Genomic DNA, 23,725 nt, shown 5'->3' with positions numbered 1-23,725 from the left:
AATTGGCAAATTTCCCTACATAACAGTCACTGAATTACAAAAGTAATTCAATGAAATGCTTTAGGATGTCTTGAAGATGCGGTAAGGTGCTATTTAAATGCAGGCTCCTTCTTACTCCTACTAATGATTTGGTTTCACTGCAGGATATTGAATGAAGGAACAAAGAAATGCCCAGATTTGGTGCATGGTGAAATCACGACGATAGACTCAATTAAAGAGAAATCGTTTTTAATCATAACTGAGAAAAAAATGGTGTGCGAGGAGGATAGAATAAACAATTAAGTTAAAAAATCTTGAGGAAATACAGAAATCGATTGTGGGAGGTATAACAATTTTTTTTAAATAAATTAACTGAGACAATGGAGCATTATTCTAGAGAAAATGAAGTTTCAAAACAGGAGACAATCTATCAGGTAACCCATTGTTAATCAGTATATCTAGAGTCTGCCAACCTATGACCACACATTAGGGTAGATTTTGATTTTTGGGCATTCAACTGGCGGAGCGCACCTGTCCAAATGGTGAAGAGACGGCTACGAATTTGAGGCCCAGGGCTTGGCTCCTAATGGCTGTCCCAAGGCCTACTGTCGGCTGCTCTGGCCGCCAGCAAGGTAAGTGTGGTTAATGCTGGTTTTGTGATTGCGGAGGGGAGAGGGTGCCAATGGCCCATATTATTTATGGGGGATCCCAAAGAAGAACTCCTCTTTCTGGCCCCACAAGAATAATTTCAAACATATTTTGGCTGGATCTCTGCAGCTCCATTGCCCATGGAACTGAATGAAGAGTGCACAGGACACACTCTAGACTGGTCTATCCTAAAATGGCAATCAAGGTCCTATGTATGTCAACAACAACTTTTATATTTATATAGCGCCTTTAAAATAGTGAAACATCCCAAGGCGCTTCACATGAGCACAGGTATTATGAGATAAAAATTTGACACCGAACTGCATAAATAGAAATTAGTGCTGGTTGGTCAAAGAGGTAGGTTTTAAGGAGCGCCTTGAAGGAGGAAATCCAGGTAGAGAGGCGGAGAGGTTTAGGCAGGGAGTTCAAGAGCTTGGGGCCTAGACAACAGAAGCCACGGCCACCAATGGTTGAGTGATTATAATCAGGGATGTTCAAGAAGGCAGAATTAGAGGAGCGCAGACATCTCAGGGGAATTGTGGGGCTGGAGGAGATTACAGAGATAGGGAGGGGCGAGACCATGGAGGGCTTTGAAAATAAGGATGAGAATTTTGAAATCGAGGCGTTGTTTAACTAGAATGCTGGTTTCGAGATCGCTTAACCGGAAACCAAAGTAGGTCAGTGAGCACAGGGGGAACAGAGTGTTTGAAGACCAAGACCTCAAATCTGGCACCAAGTTTATGATCTACAGGGCAGTAATGATCCTGCCCTCCTGTATGGCTCAGAGACGTGGACTATATACAGCAGGCAGCTCAAAGCATGGAGAAGTACCACCAGCGTCGCCTCCGCAAGATCCTGCAAATCCACTGGGAGGATAGACGCACCAACGTCAATGTTCTCGCTCAGGCCAACATCCCCAGCATCGAAGCACTGACCACACTCAACCAGCTTTGTTGGGCGGGCCACATTGTCTGCAAACCCGACATGAGACTCCCTAAGCAAGCGCTCTCCTCAGAACTCCTACACAACAAGTGAGCCCCAGGTTGACAGAGGAAGCATTTCAAGGACACCCTCAATATCTCCTTGATAAAGTGCAACATTCCCACTGGCACCTGGGAATCCCTGGCCCTAGACTGCCCAAAGTGGAGGAAGTGCATCCGGAAGGGCACTGAGCATCTCGAGTCTTTTGCCGAGAGCATGCAGAAATCAAGCGCAGACAGCAGAAGGAGTGTGCGGCAAACCAGACTCCCCACCCACCCTTTTCTTCAACCACTGTCTGCCCTACCTGTGACAGAGATTGTAATTCCCGCTTTAGACTGTACAGTCACCTAAGAACTCACTTTTAGAGTGGAAGCAAGTCTTCCTCGATCTCAAGGGACTGCCTATGATGATGATGGGTGGGTGGGGCATGGTGCGAGTTAGGACATGGGCAGTCGAGTTTTGGATCACCCCTAGTTTATGTAGGGTAGAATGTGAGAGGCCAGCCAGGAGTGCGTTGGACTAGTCAAGTCTAGAGATAACAAAGGCATAGATGAGGGCTTCAGCAGCGGATGAGCTGAGGCAATATCGGAGACGGCCAATGTTACGGAGGTGGAAATAGGTGTCACAGGAACTCATTTGAATATTAAAAAGGGGCTATAACCTGAAATAGGAGGGTGCTTCCGCTGCCTCTTTCATGATTCAAAATTACTGCAGTTGCAAGGAGGTGGGCTGGGTGCTCTTTGCCTTTCCATCATTGTTCATAGGTTTGTCTGTAACCTTTAGGGTTGCTGACCAAGGGCCGTGCAGCTCTTTGTTGGCCGGCGTGGTCACGATAGGCTGAAATGGCCTCCTTCTGCGCTGTAAATTTCTATGTTTCCATGTTTCTATGTGAGAACAGGGCAGTAAGTACTGAGCTGCCATTTTTGTAAAAAACGACTTGTATTTATATAGTGCCTTTCACAAATCACCGGACACCCCAAAGTGCTTTACAGCCAATGAAGTACTTTTTCTTTGAAGTGTAGTCACTGTTGTAATGTAGGAAAAACAGCAGCTAATTTGTGCACAGCAAGCTCCCACAAACAGCAATGTGATAATGACCAGATAATCTGTTTTTAGTGATGTTAAATGAGGGTTAAATATTAACCAGGACACATGCACTTTTGCCTCATTTTCAGTCGAGACAGCTTAAAATGGGCTCCTTTGTGAGAAAGATGGCCCAGAAGGTACTGGAATAGCCGGTTAAATGAATAGGCTGCATTCTGATGAAACAGTAAAAAACACTGCTAAGGAGATAACAAAATACTACAATACAATACAGTCATCTAACTGCAGCAGAGGGACATCAGCACAGTTCATCTTCCAGTGAGTGTACCAGAAGGAGCAAAGACACTCCGTTAGCTAACAGTGGCTTGGATGAAGGAAACCTGAGGGGATTTTATCTGGGAGCAGGTTTCAGGCAGGCAAGGTGCTGAGCGAGTAAAACTCCCCGACAGCACCAATTTGAGACCAGGCTATTTAACTCCCAGGCCCCATTTACTTCCCATCTTTCCACCCGAAATAGACATAAATGTGTTGATTGGCTGCCGGGAGGGGAAGATCGTCAGCCATAGGTCATCCACAGGTATTCAGGTAAGCCATAGGGATGGGTGGGGCGGTAGTATCTGGTGGGTGGGAGCCTGGGGCCAGAGAGGCCCAAACTTTCCCAACAGGTTTTACTGAGCAGGGTGGTCCCCAGCTGACACTTGCACAGATGGCAGCTAAGGCACAGATGACATCTTAAGACCATGACTTGCACGTCATAATGAGGCGCCTGCCTGAGTCAGGCGGGCTTCTCGGCCACTTAAAAAAAAGTGGCCAATTAACCCTAACCCTAACCCTAAATACAGAGGTAAGTTTTCGGGGTCCATTGTACAGTCACTTTGTTCCCGCCCATGTTGCCTTGAAATCATCCCCGTCATTACAGGCAGGAGAGCAAGCGTTATGACATGTTTGGCGCTGGAAGAGCTGAGATTTCTGAAAGGTCTCAAGTCACCAGGTTAAATGAATTACTAATCGGACCATGACTTTAAAGAAAGTTACCTGGCAGTAAGAAAATCAGAGTTTTAATAAGGAAACGTGTTCACATGGATGTGGTCCTTCAACAGTTGTTAGGCCCCTAATTTACATATTTAAGGACCCAAACACCTATATTAGGCACCTAAAAAAGGGCAGTACAAATTTAGCAGTGCAACCAACTCCTGCGCAGAATGGGTGCAGGCTATCCCACTGCTTTGAGTCCGTTTTACACCAGGAAAAGGGTACAATGCATATTAATTTCTACTCCTTTAGCTTTTTATTTACCATAAGGCTACCATTACTAGATGGTTATAGAAACATAACACGAGATATAAAATTCCTCAAAAATAGGCATGAAAATTTGTAAGTTGTGATAATCAGGGAAAGCTAAAAACACACAGCTATCCTAGCAACATCTGTACACAAACACAACTGATTTTTGACGAAAGGTTTACACTTGGCATGTCTTGCGTCTTTACAGGTGCTGATAGGTTTGTGATATATTTCCGCTATTTGCTCTCCTTTGTCAGACTGTTGGGCAAATTTCAGGCCGGGGATCAAAGCTAGTAATTAACTTGGCCCTCTTAACTCATTGCAAGAAAGTTTTTTAAAAATTCAGTGACAAAACCCCTGAGACAATTTGTAGTTAAAGACTCGATTGTAGATTGCTGAAATAAGAATGAAATTGAACGTTTGATCAAAGGAAATTGGAAAAGGAAAGTGACCAGCAGATGCACAGTATTGTTCAAATCTACAGGAGTAATAGGAATAGATTCGGGGGAGGGGTGTGCATGTCTTTCTCTCTCAACCTCTCTCCCTCTCTGTGTCTCTCTGCTCCTCTGTGTACCTGTCTGTCTTTCTCTTTTGTCTCTCTCTGCCCTCCTGTCTCTGTTTTCTTCTGCCTGTCTCTGTCTTCATCTCTGCCCCTGTCTGTCTGTTTCTCTCTGCCTTTCTCTCTCCCTTCTGTCTTTGGTCTCTGTCTGCCTGTCAGCCTCTGTCTCTGTGTCTCTCTTCCTCCCTGGGTCTCTCTCTGCCTCTCTCTCTGTTGCTCTCTCTCTCTCGCACCCCCCCCCCCCTACCCCCCACCTCTCTCTCTCACTCATACCCTGTCTCCCCTTCAGTCTGTCTGTATCTCTCCCCTTCTGTCTCTCTTGGACTCTCTTCCCCCCTCTCTCTTTCTGCCCTTCTCTCTCTCTCTCAAGCATTAACTGTGCTGAAACGTGCTTATGCATTTGATGCTGGAGAGGTCCAAAGCTAATCTTCATTCACTCCATGACCTCGTCACGCTGAACCCTGCTAAATTAAATCATTCCCAGGGGGTTTCACTGCGGTTTCGTGTCAAGAATCAATATGTATGTGGTTCGTGGTCTAGAATTACTAATGGGTCTCTGCACCCATTCCTCTTCAGTTAATGCCAACTCACTGCCAATCAAACACGCAGGCTCCGTTCTTAAGGTAGAACACTGATAAACTCCCTCTTATATAATGATGGCTCAGGTAGGGATAAGTTCACAGTAATTAACACAAAAATGATGAATTGAAGCATCTTGGATTGCTCAGAAACCTTATCCAGCGGAGCCAAGAATGTGTCAGATTCAAGGCCCGGTCTGTGCTGATCTCAGCCAGAGTGGCAGTAGCAGCCGTACAATTAGCCTCAGAGCCTGTGAGCACGGGGTGAGGGTAAATTGGCCCGGGTTCCCACTCTTGATTGCTGTCCAGTAATTTCTGCTTGAAGTCTACATTTGAGAATATTGGGTGAGGATTGAGTGCGGCTGCGAGGCCCCATTGCTCGAATAGCCCAGTAACGTTCACTCTCAAGACTCGTACATAAATTATGGCCACTTGGAAAGGTGACTGGAACCCCTTGAACTGTACCCAGGCTAGGGGCCCAATCCATCAGAGCAGGAAGGTAGGTGAGCAACAAAGCTTTGAAATAAATAAATACCAAAAAATTCTGAATTGAAATAATATGTACAAATTAAGAAAAATTTTAATATTATCCGCCTTAGACAGTATTGCTGCCCATGTGCTTTGGATCCAAATTGTTCAGTTTCTGAATAGGCTGGAAATTCTCATTTGAAAATAAAATACAAAAACAGACATAAATAAAAATGCCCTAGGCACCTCACAGATGCATAATCAGAAGTAAATCGATGCCGAACCAATTGAAGGAGATATTAGGACGGGTGACCAAAAGTTTGGTCAAAGAGATGGATTCAAAGGAGCGTCTTAAAGGAGGAGAGGCAGAGAGGTTTAGGGAGGGAATTCCAGGGCTTGGGGCCTAGTCGGCTGAAACTACAGCTGCCACTGGTGAAGCCAAGGGAAGTCAGATGCACAGAAGGTCAGATTTGAAGAAACAGAAAGTCCGGGCTGAGGTGGGGAGCAGGCGGGTTGTAGGGCTGGAGGAGGTTACAAAGATAGGGAGAGGCAAGTACATGAAGGAATTTAAATATGGGGATGAGAATTTTAAATTGGAGTCAATGGGTGTACCGGAAGTCAATGTAGGTCAGTGAGTACCGGGGGTGATGGGATTTGGTGCGAATTTGGGTAAGGGTAGCAGAGTTATGGATGAGCTGAAGTTTATTGAGGGTGGAGGGTAAGGGGCCAGCTGGAAGAGCATTGGAATAGAGACAAAGGTATAGATGAGGGTTTTAGCAGCAGATGGTCTAAGGAAGGGGCAGAGGTGGGCAATGTGATGGAGGTGGAAGCAGATGGTCTTCCGAATGGAGGTGACATGAGTTGGAAGTTCAGCCCAGAGTTGCATAGGACATTGAGGTTGCAAACAGTCTGGTTTAGCCTGGGGCGGCAACCAGAGAGGGTGATGGGATCAGTAGCGAAAAGCAGTGTTTGTGGCGGTGTCTAACAATTATATTCAGCCTTCCCAATGTTTAACTGGAGGAAACTGCAACTCCTCCAAGACTGGATGTTGGATAAGTAGTTTGACAACACAGTGAAGGGATCGAGAGATGTGGAGGAGAGGTAGAGCTTGGAGCCATCAACATACATATGGTAGCTAATCCCATGTCTGCAAATGATATAATCAAGCATGTAGATGAAGATGAGGAGGGAACTCCAGAGGTAACGGTGCAGGAAGATTTCTGCATGGTCTCTGGCTACGATCGGATAGGTTAGAATGGAAACAATCCCACTCAGCTGGACAATAGTGCAGGGGCTTTGGAGGTGGATGGTGGGGTAAACTGTGTCAAAGGCTGCAGAGTTCGAGGAATAATAATACTCCACGATACCAGTCACAGAAGATAACATTTGCGACTTTGGTTCGGACCATTTCGGTTCGTGGCAGGGCCAAAAATCTTATTGGAGAGATTCAAACTAGGAGTTGTGGGAAAGATGAATTTGGGACATGACAACACATTCAAGGACTTTGGAGAAGAAAGGAAGATTGGTTTTGGGGAGGTAGGTGTCTCGTGAAATAGATGGCAGTATGAGTTATGAAGGATTTTGAAGCTATTTTCAATAGCAACAAAGCAAAGGTTATCAGGGTAAATATAAACTTTAAATTCTAGGTTGTTGAACTCATTAATGTAATTCATTGCATCAATCCATTGGAGGATATTTTGTTTCTTCCCTTCCCCTTACTTTCTCTGATTGGAAAACCTGTTGCTTCTTCTCTATGAACATACGAAAAATGCCGGACAGGAAATGGCCTACTTGTGCATCCAGCCTGTCCCATACAGTTGCGAAGACTTTACATAGATACACCCCACCCCACCCGGAACCAAGTAATCTCCTGGGCAGGCAAACAACAGCTAAAAACCAAACTAATTAGGCGGTGGAAATTATGGAAAATTCCTCTCCGACCCCTTTAGGCAATCAAAAACTAGTCCCGGTCGTGATTCACATTACCTCTTGTATGAGGTATCCCAGCTCTCGTTTGAAGGAATTCAGCGAATCAGCATTCCTCGTACCAGCTGTTAACCTGTGTAGTAGGTGTACGGTCTCATCTTCATCGGCAGTCCCTCGGAATCGAGGAAGACCTGCTTCCACTCTAAAAATGAGTCCTTAAGTGGTTGAACAGTCGAATACAAGAATCACAGTCCCTGTCACAGGTGGGGCAGATAGTCGTTGAGGGAAAGGGTAAGTGGGACAGGTTTGTCGCACGCTCTTTCCGCTGCCTGCGCTTGATTTCTGCATGCTCTCGCCGTTGAGACTCGAGGTGCTCAGCGCCCTCCCGGATGCACTTCCTCCATTTAGAGTGGTCTTTGGCCAGGGACTCCCAGGTGTCAGTGGGGATGTTGCAGTTTATCAGGGAGGTTTTGAGGGTGTCCTTGTAACGTTTCCTCTGCCCACCTTTGGCTCGTTTGCCATGAACGAGTTCTGTGTAGAGCGCTTGCTTTGGGAGTCTCATGTCTGGCATGCAAACTATGTGGCCTGCCCAGCGGAGCTGATCATGTGGTCAGTGTTACAATGCTGGGGATGTTGGCCTGGTCGAGGACGCTAACGTTGGTACGTCTGTCCTCCCAGGGGATTTGTAGGATCTTGCGGAGACATCATTGGTGGTATTTCTCCAGCGATTTGAGATGTCTACTGTACATGGTCCATGTCTCTGAGCCATACAGGAGGGCGGGTATTACTACAGCCCTGTAGACTAGAGGGTGTACAACAATGTTCCCTCTAAGCTGCACGCCCACGTGGCTGTGCAGCTCTCTTCCGGTCCCACACAGCCCCGGACATTCTTTTTCAATATTAAATTTCACGCGAGCATTTAACTGTGAATGGACCCGTGCAGCCATTTAAAGAGGCCATGCACCCAAAAAGAATTAGGAGGTACATTGCTGTACAATGCTTTGGATGTACAGTGCAGAGGGTGTACAGTGCAGAGGGTGTATGGTGCAGAGGCTCTACAGTGCAGAGGCTCTACAGTGCAGTGTACAGTGCAGAGGGTGTATAGTGCAGAGTGTACAGTGCAAAGGGTGCACAGTGGTGTGTGTACAGTGCAGTGTACAGGATGTACAGTGCAGTGTGTGAACAGTGCAGTGTGTGAACAGTGCAGAGGGTGTACAGTGTAGAGGGTGTAAGGTGCAGCGTGTACAGTGCAGTGTGTATAGTGCAGAGGGTGTACAGTGCAGTGTGTGAACAGTGCAGAGGGTGTAAGATGCAGCGTGTACAATGCAGAGTGCGTACAGTGCAGAGTGCGTACAGTGCAGAGTGCGTACAGTGCAGAGGGTATACAGTGCAGAGTGTGTACACTGCAGTGGGTGTACGGTGCAGTGTGTATGGTGCAGAGGGTGTACCATGCTCTGCATGTATGATACAGTGGGTTAAAGTGTAGTGTGTGTATGATGCTCTGGATGTACAGTGCTGGGGGTAGACAGTGCACTGGGTGTACGATGCGTTGGATGAACGGTGCTATGGGTGTATAGGACTATGGATGCATGATGCTGTGGGCCCCATGCTCCTACTGACCTGAACAGTTGGGTTGCATGGCACATTGAGTAACACCATACAATTTTTTCTGTCTTACCTTGAATTAAAATCATAATCCTCATAGACAAATCTCGTTCTATTCCCACACTATCTACCTATCCATATTCATGTTCCTTGTTCATCTACAAGTTGCACATTAATAACCCTGGCTCTTGCCTCTGAGTCAGAAGATTGTGGGTAGAAGCCCAACTCCAGAGACTTGATCACATAATCAAGGCTGACACTTCAGTGCAATACTGAGAGTGTGTTGCACTGTCGCAAGTGCCATCTTTCGAATGAGAAGTTAAACCCCTCAGGTGGACGTAAAAGATCCCACAGCAGTATTCGAAGATGAATAGGGGAGTTCTCCCTGATGCCCAGGCCAATATTTATCCCTCAACCAACATCACTAAAACAGATTATCTGGCCATTATCACATTACTGTTTGTGGGACCTTGCTGTGCACAAATTGGCTGCTCTATTTCCCTACATTACAACAGTGACTACACTTCAAAAGTACTTCATTGGCTGCGAAGGGCTTTGGGATGTCCTGAGGTCGCAAAAGGTGCTATATAAATGCAAGTATTTTTTCTTGTTAGCATCAAGAATGAAAGAAAAGATTTACATGGATGCAAGCTCCTGATTTCATCTTTTGAGCTGATCATAGTACCACACTTTATTTGGGTGCATATTAAAACTACTCACAAAATCAGTTACAAAAATAGTTTTAGTTTGATAAAACTATACCACACAAACATTTTGACCAGAACTGAATTGGCCAGCGACAGGCTACTAATCCACATTTAGCAACGATTGATTTTAGCTACAAGGTCGTTAAAAAAAAACTCAGGAAAGTACGAACACAACATGCAACTCGGGCTGCCAACGTGCATCCGCAGGCAGTTACTGTGAAGGTCCCCAGACACTGAGACATAAAGGAACTGAAAAATAAAAACAGGAAATGCTAGAAATACAGAGCAGGCCCGTCAGTAACCCTGTAAAGAAAAAAGACAGGCTAATGTTTCAGTGTCGACCCTGCGTCGGCACTCATTTTAATTCAGATTTATAGCTTTATTTTGTTTTATGACCAGTTAATGAAAAATACTGATCAGAACCTTCAACTGAATGAATGCACAGTGTAATTTATATTAAAACAGCATTTTGATTTAAATCAAGCAGATTGCACAAATAAAACTATGTGTGATAATCCATCGCACAATCACAATGTCCCCCTGTATAAGAAATGTCTCATGCAAATCAAGGTTGTTTTCTTTTGACTTTGGCGAATATTTTAATAGTTATTAAAAGTGAGAGCGATATCATGGCTGGGAAACTGAACTATTGTCACCCAAAGGCACCAACAAGGGGATCCCCAGGGAGCTATAACAATACCAGATGCAACGTGAAGCTCCCTTGACTCCACCTCAACAAGGTGCCCAAACCCCAAAATCAGAAAAGCGTGCCCAACTAAATGAGTGTGAAATTTCTCTTTCCTACACCAAGCACGGCAGTGGTCTCTTTAAGTGAGATTCCATAGTGCCCAATTATGGGCAATTTTTCCCTTGGACTCGCATCAGCAAGAAGTGAGTGGGTTGAGACTGTTCAAACTCGTTGCATACATGACTCTTACTGCTGATAAAGAGAAGGGGTTTTCATTCTATTCATGGAAGCTGGACTGCAGCCCCAGATTTCAGAGTTGAGAGGTCAGTGCGGTAACCCACTAAACTGCCTGCGTCCCTTTGTACTTTCTGGCAGGGAAATGAGTGATTAAACAAGCACAATAGATTCTTTTATCAAAGAAGTCACAAGGAACATTCCATCTTACTTATGGAGGTAACATTTACACATTGAAAGTGGCCCAGGTAACTGGCATGACACATCCTCCTCCTGTCACGAACTCAAAGGAAAAGGTTTTGCTGACATCAGCGACTGGGTGAAAATATACCCAAGTGTCTCATGAGGTCAGTCACTAACTCCCCATTACGCCACAGTGCTCAAAATGGCAGATTCTGCAAGGGTTTTCAGTCCGCACTGTCATCAAAATTGAAAAAAAGGGAAAAAGACCCTTTTAAATATATATGGCTTTGTGCTAACGGTGTGTAACTAATGTAATTGATGGCTATCAGGGCAAGGGGATTTCTTCACAACCAGCGACCTCCTCCATCCCCCTTCTGCCTCCTTCTATGTTCGACAGAATGGCCTATATTATTCAGGTGTTATTCAATCGGTTCACTAATTTTGAAAACCAAATGGCCTTACAGCAGCCCCGTTGGCTTCTTCGGTCAGCTGCTGTAAAGAAGAAGTTGAGAACAGGTTGGGTAAGCAGGAGCTGGGAGCATGCTAAGAAATACAAACATGTTGCTAAACCCAGAGAAAAAAAATTTGACTCTTAGCAAAACAGTTATATTCTTCACTACCCTACAAATCATGCTCATCATCTATACAATTGCACTGTAGGTTATTGCTTAATCCCCATCTTTTAGAACAATTTTTTTTTTTAATAAACAATAGCACTGGCCACAAATGCTTAATACAGTATAATGATTGTCCAGTTCTCCCCACCACACAATGCAAGCTGCATTTTCATACACTTCACCCCTAATAATACCAGCACGTAGTTTTGACATAAATCCAAAGATGCTCAAAAAAATACAACATCCACTACGATAACAAAAAGGAACCATTGGCATAGAACTTGTGCCTTGCGTCAGGAACACATGCAGAACACGTTCTCCGCTCGTGAGGCAAATCACGTTTTGTGAGGTCGCGAGGAACTCTTCAATTATTCTCAGAAGAACCATCTGAAAGCTTCTCCTCCACCAGGAACGATTACCTTCTGCAAAATGAAAAGGAAGGAAACGTTAGATTAATAACTAAAAATAGAAAAAAAAACTGCCAATACTGGAATTGTTATTTTCGTATCTTCACACACTTCTCTTGATTAATAGTGTGAGATAGTGGAAGGATTCACAGGCTGATAGACCGTGACATGAACACGCCTTCCATGGCTGTAACCATTTTATACCAGTGATAGGGTGGTTAGCGGGATGGTTTTATGGGCACCCGCACCTATAAGACGAGCGGTGGGGGGGGGGGGTGGGCGGGGGCGGATTACCCACACCACCAGATGTGGGAATCCCGCTGTATGTCAATCGAGAATTCCACTAGCCAGAACTCTGTGGCACGCGGTTCGAACCCTGCACCTTCTGACTCAGAGGCAGGAATACTACCACTAAGCCAAAGACTCACTTTGAATGATGAAGTCTGAAGTAAAAAGCAGAAAGTGCTGGTCAGTCAAGTCAGAGCCTGTACAGACAGGTTAATGTTTTGCGTGTATACCTGAGTGAATCTTGATGAAGAATAACGGGATACAGTTACGGTAGAGGAAGAGCAACCCAGAGATTAGAAGTTCAAATCCCACCGAGGCACATTTTGAAATTAAATTCAATACATCTGGGCTAGCAACAGAAAATGACCACGAAAGCTGCGGGACTTTTGTAAAAATGCTCACTCATGCCCTTTAGGAAATGGAACCTGCCAGCCCTACCCAGTCTGGCCGACATGTGACTCCAGTCCCATACAATGTGGTTAACTCCAAATGCCCTCAAGACATGGGGGTTGTGTTGCATTGAAAATTCATTGGGGGTCATTTTGATTTCACCATCAGGCAAAAAGAAAATTGGATGAGGCCCATGCACTGAATTTAATATATAATAGAATGATTGACCTAACCTCAAAAATTGTCCAATTCATTACTCAGTGTGGGATTTGCTGTTTCATATTCCTTTTCTATGGTTCATAGAATTGCATAGAATATGCACCACAGAAACAGGCCATTTGGCCCAACCAGATCATGCCTCCTCCCATCCTTCCTCATCTAACTCTATCAGCATATATTCCCTTCTAATGTTGGTGCGTTTGTCCTCCCAGGGGATTTGTACGATCTTGCGGCGACATCGTTGGTGGTATTTCTCCAGCGACTTGAGGTGTCTACTCTCTGAGCCATACAGGAGGGCGGGTATTACTACAGCCCTGTAGACCATGAGCTTGGTGGCAGATTTGAGGGCCTGGTCCTCAAACAGTCTTTTCCTCAGGCAGCCAAAGGCTGCACTGGAGGCGGTGTTGAATCTCGTCATCAATGTCTGCTCTTGTTGATAAGAGGTTCCCGAGGTATGGGCAATGGTCCATGTTGTCCAGGGCCGCGCCGTGGATCTTGATAACTGGGGGGCAGTGCTGTGCAGCGAGGACAGTGTTTTCGTCCAGGCCAACATCTCCAACATTGAAGCACTGACCACACTTGATCAGCTCTGCTGGGCAGGCCACATTGTTCGCATGCCAGACACAAGACTCCCAAAGCAAGCGCTCTACTCGGAACTCCTTCACGGCAAACGAGCCAAAGGTGAGCAGAGGAAACATTACAAGGACACCCTCAAAGCCTGCCTGATAAAGTGCAACATCCCCACTGACACCTGGGAGCCCCTAGCCGATGACCGCCCTAAGTGGAGGAAGTGCATTCGGGAGGGCGCTGAGCACCTCGAGTCTCATCACCGAGAGCATGCAGAAAGCAAGCGCAGGCAGCGGAAAGAGTGTGCGGCAAACCTGTTCCACCCACCCCTTCCCTCAACGACTACCTGTCCTACCTGTGACAGGGACTGTGGTTCTCGTAGTGGACTGTTCAGCCACCTAAGGACTCATTTTAAGAGTGGAAGCAAGTCTTCTTCGATTCCGAGGGACTGCCTATGATGATGATGATATTCCCTTCTCCCACCTCTACAGTATTCGCTTCAACCACTGGCTAAAGAGGTTTCTTCTGAATTCCCTATTTGATTTCTTGGTGGCTATCTTATATTGATGGCCTCAAGTTTTGCTCTTCTCCACAAATGGAAATACTCTCTCTGTGTCTACTCTATCAAAACCTTTCAGAATGTTAAAGACCTCTATTAGGTCACCACTTAGCATTCTCTTTTCAAGAAAAAAAGAGACGCAGCCTGTTCATCCTTTCCTGATAGGTGTACCCTCGCATTTCTGGTATCACCCTTGTAAATCTTCTCTGCACCCTCTCCAGTGCCTCTATATTTTTTTATAATATGGTGACCAGAACTGTACACAGTTCTCTAAGTGTGGTCAATCCAAGGTTCGATACAGGTTTAGTATAACATCTTTACTTTTCAATTCTATCCCTCTAGAAATAAAACCTAGAGCTTGGGGTGCTGTTTTATGGCCTTTATGGTTCCTGTTCTGGAGTTTGATTTGCTCTCATTTTACAATACCTTTTGGGTTCAGTAGTGGATGTGCACTGCTTCCTTCACTGACAATTAATCGGGAGTAATTTTGATTTTTATCATTTGACGAAAAGAAAATTGGGCGAGGTGTAAAATGAACTGCCGATTCGCTATCACTCGTTTTCCACCTGGTCGTAACAGTTAAAATTACCACCATCATAATTACCTGCAGTGCCTGTTATTCCAATGTTAAAGGTGCCATACTATGTGACATTCAAAAGCTGCTATTTTATAGTGAGAGTATATTACCCTGAGATTGTGCAATCTAGCCACTGGGTCCGTATTAAATCGATTAAAATGTTATCTGAAATTTTATTTCACTCAGCATTTTCTTAGTAAATGAAATTTATAATATGTGGCATGGGTTTCAACAAAAATTTAAAAAATCTAATACATATTTCACAACATCATTGAACTTTGCTATCAAAGGTGTTTTTAATGTCTTCATTAAAGTTTTTACTTGAAGGGCAAAGCCTCTTCCAAAAGCCTGGGCTTGGAGTTGAAATCTTTGCGCAGGGTTGCGACTGGATTTGGATTGAGCAGTCTGAGCATGTGCAGAGTGCATCAGTACCCTTCTGTCAGCTGTAGTGTTGCAATATTTTTCTTAAACTTTCTCCCCAGTAGTTTTTCTTCAACTAATTTTGAAAAACAATAAGGCATATTTCAGAAGCCTTACGAAGGTAAGATTTATATTGAGTGTATTTTTTTTTAAAGAGGGGGGTGTATGTGTGTGTGTGTGACAAAAGAGAGAAACGCGACAGTGGTCTGATTACACAGCTATTGCTGCGTTTGTTTTGTGGTGTCGAAACACAGTGACTGGACTGTAAACATCCTAAGCTGAGGGAGTGAGGAAGAGAGAGAAAGTAAGAGTGGGATTGACTGGGGAGAGTGATTCTTGTTTCACTACTTTCAAAAATAAATCGGTTTTAATTTAGAAGTCAACTAATTATCTCCACCTGTGGTTTGTTGACAGGTAAGGCCAATGCTAATTGCATACATCTGTGAGACAGATCTATCTAACACGAGAGGCTGCTTCTCTTCCACGGTTACGTTCGCACCAGGTGATGGAGCACATGGTGCCCACCGATACGCGCATGGCCTTCTGCAAGAGGTGGGCACCGGAGGGACTGGAGTGCATCATCACCCCGGAACAGAATTTTAATTCAATTTGGTAAACTTCCCAGTTAATTTGGAATTTGTGTGTTCTAGTGCCCATAAAAAAAAGGGAGTACCCTGTATTTGATTTAAAAGTTCTAACACGAGAGGTGGGGAGGGACCAAGAGATCTAGAGACAGGCAGTAAAAAGACAAACCGAGGGAAAGACAACCAAATAGTTTCTTTCCACATTCACAACATTGTACCATTGTTTAAAAAGGGAGAAAGGGATTAACCGAGCAATTATAGGCTAGTTAGTTTAACCTCGGTGGTGGGTAAATTACTGCAATCAATTCTGAGGGACAGTATAAACCTTCATTTAGAAAGACACAGATTAATCAAGGACAGTCATGATGGATTTGTTAAGGGAAGCTCATTTGAGGAGGTAACAAGGAGGGTCGATGAAGGCAGTACGTTTGATGTAGTTTACATGGATTTGAGCAAGACTTTTGACAAGGTTCCACATGGTAGGTTGATCAATAAAGTAAAAGCCCATGGGACCAAGGGAGAGTGGCAAATTGGATCCAACATTGGCTCAGTGGCAGGAAGCGAAGGGTAATGGTTGAGGGGAGTTTTTGTGACTGGAAAGCTGTTTCCAGTGCGGTTCCACAGGGCTCAGTACTGGGTCCCTTACTTTTTGTAGTGTATATATATTAATGATCTAAACTTAAATGTAGGGGGCATGATAAAGAAATTTGCAGATGATACAAACATTAGCCATGTGGTTGACAGTAAGGAGGAAAGCTCTAGACTGCAGGAAGATATTGATGAACTGTTGGTCAGTTGGGCAGAAAAGTGGCAAATGGAATTCAATCCAGAAAGGTGTGAGGTAATGCATTTGGGGAGGTGCAACAAGGCAAGGGAATATACAATAAACGGGAGGATACTTAGAGATGTGGAGAAACAGAGGGACCTTGGTGTATATGTCCACAGATCCGTAAAGGTAGCAGGACAGGTCGATAAGGTAGTTAAAAATGCATACGGAATGCTTTTCTTTATTATCCGAGGCATAGAATACAAGAGAAGGGATGTTGTGCCAGAACAGTATATAACATTAGTTAGGCCACAGCTTGAGTACTATGTGCAGTTCTGGTCACCACATTACAGGAAGGGTGAGAAAGGGTGCAGAGGAGATTTACGAGGATGTGGCTAGGGCTGGAAAACTTTAGTTCTGAGGAAAGATTGGATAGGCTAGGATTGTTTTCCTTGGAACAGAGGAGGCTGAGGGGAGATTTAATTGAGGTGTATAAAATTATGAGGGGCCTACATAGAGTGGATAGGAAGAACCTATTTCCCTTAGCAGAGGGTCAACACTCAGGGGGCATATATTTAAAGTAGTTGGTAGAAGTAATAGAGGAAAGATAAAGAAGCATTTCTTCACCCAGAGGGTGGTGGGAGTCTGGAACTCACTGTCGAAAAGGATGGTAGAGGCAGAAACCCTCCTCACATTTAAAAAGTACTTGAATATGCATTTAAAGAGCCATAATCTATAAGAACATAAGAATTAGGAACAGGAGTAGGCCATCTAGTCCCTCGAGCCTGCTCTGCCATTCAATAAGATCATGGCTGATCTGGTCGTGGACTCAGCTCCACTTACCCGCCCTCTCCCCGTAACCCTTAATTCCCTTATTGCTTAAAAATCTATCTTTGACTTGAAAACATTCAATGAGCCAGCCTCAACTGCTTCCTTGGGCAGAGAATTCCACAGATTCACAACCCTCTGGGAGAAGAAATTCTTTCTCAACTCGGTTTTAAATTGGCTCCTCCGTATTTTGAGGCTGTGCCCCCTAGTTCTAGTCTCCCCACCAATGGAAACAACCTCTCTGCCTCTATCTTGTCTATCCCTTTCATTATTTTAAATGTTTCTATAAGATCACCCCTCATCCTTCTGAACTCCAAGGAGTAAAGACCCAGTCTACTCAATCTATCATCATAAGGTAACCCCCTAATTTCTCGGATCAGTCTAGTAAATCGTCTCTGTACCCCTTCCAAAGCTAGTATATCCTTCCTTAAGTAAGGTGACCAAAACTGCACGCAGTACTCCAGGTGCGGCCTTACCAATACCTTATACAGTTGCAGCAGGACCTCCCTGCTTTTGTACTCCATCCCTTTCGCAATGAAGGCCAACATTCCATTTGCCTTCCTGATTACCTGCTGCACCTGCAAACTAACCTTTTGGGATTCATGCACAAGGACCCCCAGGTCCCTCTGCACCTCAGCATGTTGTAATTTCTCCCCATTCAAATAATATTCCCTTCTACTGTTTTTTTTCCCAAGGTGGATGACCTCACACTTTCCGACATTGTATTCCATCTGCCAAACCTTAGCCCATTCGCTTAACCTATCCAAATCTCCTTGCAGCCTCTCTGAGTCCTCTACATAACCCGCTTTCCCACTAATCTTAGTGTCATCTGCAAATTTTGTTGCACTACACTCTGTCCCCTCTTCTAGGTCATCTATGTATATTGTAAACAGTTGTGGTCCCAGTACTGATCCCTGTGGCACACCACTAACCACTGATTTCCAACCGGAAAAGGACCCATTTATCCCGACTCTCTGCTTTCTGTTCGCCAGCCAATTCTCTATCCATGCTAATACATTTCCTCTCACTCCACGTACCTTTATCTTCTGCAGTAACCTTTTGTGTGGCACCTTATAGAATGCCTTTTGGAAATCTAAATACACCACATCCATCGGTACACCTCTATCCACCATGCTCGTTATATCCTCAAAGAATTCCAGTAAGTTAGTTAAACATGATTTCCCTTTCATGAATCCATGCTGCGTCTGCTTGATTGCACTATTCCTATCCAGATGTCCCGCTATTTCTTCCTTAATGATAGTTTCAAGCATTTTCCCCACTACAGATGTTAAACTAACCGGCCTATAGTTACCTGCCTTTTGTCTGCCCCCTTTTTTAAACAGAGGCGTTACATTAGCTGCTCTCCAATCCGCTGGTACCTCCCCAGAGTCCAGAGAATTTTGGTAGATTATAACAAATGCATCTGCTATAACTTCCGCCATCTCTTTTAATACCCTGGGATGCATTTCATCAGGGCCAGGGGACTTGTCTACCTTCAGTCCCATTAGTCTGTCCAGCACTACCTCCCTAGCGATAGTGATCATCTCAAGGTCCTCCCTTCCCACATTCCTATGACCAGCAATTTTTGGCATGGTTTTTGTGTCTTCCACTGTGAAGACGGAAACAAAATAATTGTTTAAGGTCTCAGCCATCTCCACATTTCCCATTATTAAATCCCCCTTTTCATCTTCTAAGGGACCAACATTTACTTTAGTCACTCTTTTCCATTTTATATGTCTGTAAAAGCTTTTACTATCTGTTTTTATGTTTTGCGCAAGTTTACCTTCGTAATCTATCTTCCCTTTCTTTATTGCTTTTTTAGTCATTCTTTGCTGTTGCTTAAAATTTTCCCAATCCTCTAGTTTCCCACTAACCTTGGCCACCTTATACGCATTGGTCTTTGATTTGATACTTTCCTTTATTTCCTTGGTTATCCACGGCTGGTTATCTCTTCTCTTGCCGCCCTTCTTTTTCACTGGAATATATTTTTGTTGCGCATTATGAAAGAGCTCCTTAAAAGTCCTCCACTGTTCCTCAATTGTGCCACCGTTTAGTCCTTGTTTCCAGTCTACAGGGCTACGGACCTAGTGTGGGAAGGTGGAATTAGGCTGGGTAGCTCTTTTTCAACCGGCACGGACACAATGGGCCAAATAGCCTCCTCCTATGTCGTAATTTTTCTATGATTCTATGATTTCTATGATTCTAATTTGATTTCTTTGGGAGGGGGAAGGGAAGGGAAAAATAGGAGGGAGAGGGAAAAACAGGAGTGAGAAGGGGAGGGAAAAGTGAAAGGAGAGGGGAAAAAAGGGTGGGAGAAGGGAAGGGGAAATGGTTGAAGAGAGGGAACCTCTAGGAGTAGGGCTTACCCACATCCACCTTTCTAGGAGCGAGTGGTTGTGGAGGAAGATCAGATGGAAGGCTATAAGTGAGGCAACAATAAGAGTGGGACAGGAGGCTACCGGGATTGAGTGAGTTATTCAAAGTGCAAGAGGCACAGGTGGTAATGACATTGAGGGGAATGGATAGTGTGAAGATGATGGGGTCAGGGACGTGATGGAACGAGGGTAGAGGAAGACATGTGTGATTGGGGGAGGGGATAGGAAGGGAGTCGCTGAGGGCTACATTTTCCCCTCATCCCAAATGCAGTCTGCAGCCATTGGTAGCTCCATTTCCTGCCACGCCACCTCCTGTCCAAAAAGGAAAGCAACAGAAGGGGACAGAAAGACCAGAAGAAAAAAAATTGAGAGGGAAACAGCACAGGAGCGAGAGAGAGAAAAAAGCAGGAGGCAGAGAGTCAACCAAAAAAATCATCAGAAAGAGGCAACAGAATGGCCATAATCACCAACCTACCCTGAGCAATCTCACAGGAGAGTGACTAGTGTAAAATAATTATGAATTATGGGACTGAGGATAAGAAGCTTAGAAAAGCTAATGAGGAAATAAACAGGATTAGCGATGAGTTAGACAAACTGTGAACCCATGGGTGAGTTCCTAGGTAATTAGAGAATAATTGAATCCAAAGCGGGTAGTTATGAATAAGTCACGATTTATGGAACAGCCTAAAATTAACACCGTTTCTCCAGGATGATGTTGTTCACGGAGGACTGAGCCAACAGGGATTTTCCCAAGTGATTATCAGATTTCAATCTTTTCAATACTGTTTTGATGTACTGAACCCATCATAGTAATTCCTGAATTGAACTGGCAAGTATGAAGTAAAATACAAAATGTGCAACATGTTTGCTCCATAATCTCAAACTTCTGTTGATCAGTGTTGCCATCCCAACCAATGTGACCTCAAAAGTCTGGTCAGTAAGGAAACTGACAATAGATTCCTGTTTAATGTGTTATGTTATAGTCTACAAACTAGGTAAAATGCAGTACATTTACAATTCATCATTAGATATAAACATTTCATGGCAACACCCCTTCAGGCCCATTCTTAAACTATGTTTACCCCAGAAGAACATAAGAAATAAGAACAGGAGTAGGCCATACGGCCCCTCGAGCCTGCTCTGCCATTCAATACGATCATGGCTGATCTGATCATGGACTCAGCTCCACTTCCCTGCCCGCTCCCCATAACCCCTTATCCCTTTATTGTTTAAGAAACTGTCTATTTCTGTCTTAAATTTATTCAATGTCCCAGCTACCACAGCTCTCTGAGGCAGCGAATTCCACAGATTTACAACCCTCTGAGAGAAGAAATTTCTCCTCTATTTTAAATAGGCGGCCCCTTATTCTAAGATCATGCCCTCTAGTTCTAGTCTCCCCCATCAGTGGAAACAGCCTCTCTGTATCCACCTTGTCAAGCCCCTCATAATCTTATATGTTTCGATAAGATCACCTCTCATTCTTCTGAATTCCAATGAGTAGAGGCCCAACCTACTCAACCTTTCCTCATAAGTCAACCCCCTCATCCCCAGAATTAACCTAGTGAACCTTCTCTGAACTGCCTCCAAAGCAAGTATATCCTTTCGTAAATATGGAAACCAAAACTGCATGCAGTATTCCAGGTGTGGCCTCACCAATACCTTATATAGCTGTAGCAAGACTTCCCTGCTTTTATACTCCATCCCCTTTGCAATAAAGGTCAAGATACCATTGGCCTTCCTGATCACTTGCTGTACCTGCATACTATCCTTTTGTGTTTCATACACAAGTACCCCCAAGTCCCGCTGTACTGCAGCACTTTGCAATCTGTCTCCATTTAAATAATAACTTGCTCTTTGATTTTTTTCTGCCAAAGTGCATGACCTCACATTTTCCGACATTATACTCCATCTGCCCAATTTTTGCCCACTCACTTAGCCTGTCTATGTCCTTTTGCAGATTTTTTGTGTCCTCCTCATACATTGCTTTTCTTCCCATCTTTGTATCATCAGCAAACTTGGCTACATTACACTCAGTCTCTTCTTCCAAGTCGTTAATATAGATTGTAAATAGTTGGGGTCCCAGCACTGATCCCTGTGGCACCCCACTAGTTACTGGTTGCCAACCAGACTATGAACCATTTATCCTGACTCTCTGTTCTCTGTTAGTTAGCCAATCTTCTATCCATGTTAATATATTATCATCTGCCTTGTTCTAAGACAAGTTTATAAAATTTCCATTTATATGTGGTCCTGTGAGGAATATTGGTATTGTAAGGTTTATCGATACAGTCCCATGAGTATAGATACTATCATATCATAGGCGGTCCCTCGAACGAGAATGACTTGCTTCCACAAAAGTTCACAGATGTTTCAATGAAGGACCCGATGTTCCAGTCCTGAACTCCAATTGAAGGGTGGAAGATGCCTGTGCGTGGATTTTTTTAATGTGAGGTGACCGTTGCACATCAGCCACCATACGGACTTATCAGAGCTAGGCCTTTATCCAGTGGCAAGGATTAACCAGGACAACTGGAGACCTGCTCTGCTGCACGGACCTAGTGCGCGCACATATCACAATGCTGCCCCTGGGCCCTTTGCTCTTCTAGGCAAGGAAATATGATTCAATTAGATAGCTCAAGTTAAAGATTCCACACTGGCACAGCCTAAATGGCTTCTTTTAGTGCTGTAATTGTTAGGAATCTATGCGCGATATTATAGGTCTTTCTTCAGGTGAATGTCATATCTGGCCAAGAGATTGAGGATTCTGTTCTGAAATCATTCAATGGGAGGTGAGCACAAGTGGCCCCAGGCAATTCTGTCTCCAGTTTTCTGCCATAGGGGAGAAAGAGAAATACTTGGTCTCTGCTCAACACTGGCAGTCCCAAATCAGGAATAGCAGAAATAATATGCCTCAGCTCTAGCCTCAGAAGAGCACTCCCAACTGCACTGATGTAACACAGCCATTTCTCAGTGATTCTGCCAGTGTAAGTATAAATTAGTGTTAAATAAGGAGCATCTTTGTGCTGTGGGTACATGCTTATTGGGAACTGACTGAAGCGGCACATAGATCACTTACAGCTATCAGAGGAGACAATTACCACAGCTGGATTCAAACCCAGTGAAGGGCCAGAGTCTGAATAACTGCACCAACCAGTCCCCCATTCAGTGAGTTCTATGGTCCAGACCCATCAGGTGTTTTGAATGCACAAGTTGCATATCATTCACATATTGCTAGCACTGTCATTTATTGATGATCATAACCATATAGGCTTAAAGTTTCACTCTATAATAGCTCAGTTCAAAAATGAAAAACTTAAATTGACAAAGCATATTGTTTTAACTTAAAAAAAACATATATAGAATAGGGAGCATCTGAATCACAAGTTATATACTGTCCTATAAAGGAGTATTGGTACTGTATGGAATGTCAATACAGTCCTATAAGTATTGGTAATGTACATAGTATTGTTACAGTCCTATAAAGTGTATTGGTACCATATGGAGTATCAGTACAATTCTATAAGGAGTATCGGTGGTGTAAGGAGTATTAGTACAGTCCTATAAATAATAGTGGCGCTGTATGTAGTATTAGTACAGTTCCATAAGGAGCATTGGTACTGTACGTAGTAGCATTACAGTCCTATATGGTGTATTGATGTTGTAAGGAGTATCAGTACAGTCCGATAAACAGTTTTGGTACTGTGTGTAGTCTCAGGACAGTTCTGTAAAGAGTACTGGTACCACAACATAAGGAGTATGGCACGATACTGAGTATTCGTACTGTAATGAGTATTGGTATTTAAAGAGTATTGATGCTGTCCTATAAGGAGTATTGGTTGGAGAATCAGTGATGGGAATCATCAATTTAAAATGCCGTTAACAAGAAAGGACAGAAGTTAGGAGAAATTTCTTTACCCAGTGCACTCTTGGAGCATGGAATGCTTTGCCACATGGATGGTTGAGACAGAAACCATTCCTTGATTAAGTGAAAATTGGCTAAATATTTGAAGCAGAGGATGATACAGGGTTATAGTGAGTGTACAGGGTAGTTGGCTTCGTTTTTGGTTTGCTCTAGCAAAAAGCCAGCATAGACACAATGGGCTGAATGGCCTCCTTTTTGTGCTGTAAACATCTATGGTATTGTACTGCCCCCAGAGAGTATTGGCACAATCTTATAAGGACCATCAGTGCTGTAAGGAATATTACAACTATCCTATCAGGAATATAAGTAGTGTAAAGCGTAT

General features: G+C 44.0%; 1 protein-coding gene across 1 annotated transcript in view; it reads right to left on the bottom strand.

The window, feature by feature from the left end:
* Positions 1-9,739: 9,739 nt before the first annotated feature.
* The window catches only part of cxxc4 (CXXC finger 4), a 103,148-nt gene continuing 89,162 nt past the window's right edge, over positions 9,740-23,725 (bottom strand). Inside the window, exon 3 of the mRNA XM_070880143.1 lies at positions 9,740-11,923. Within this exon, the coding sequence (XP_070736244.1) occupies positions 11,876-11,923 (48 nt within the window). The 3' untranslated portion in view covers positions 9,740-11,875. The remainder of the gene's footprint in view (positions 11,924-23,725) is intronic.

This window comes from Pristiophorus japonicus, chromosome 1 (assembly GCF_044704955.1).
Source record: "Pristiophorus japonicus isolate sPriJap1 chromosome 1, sPriJap1.hap1, whole genome shotgun sequence".
Classification (NCBI taxonomy): domain Eukaryota; kingdom Metazoa; phylum Chordata; class Chondrichthyes; family Pristiophoridae; genus Pristiophorus; species Pristiophorus japonicus.
Note: the sequence above shows the minus strand (reverse complement) of the source record. Positions and strands in the feature narration are given on the sequence as shown.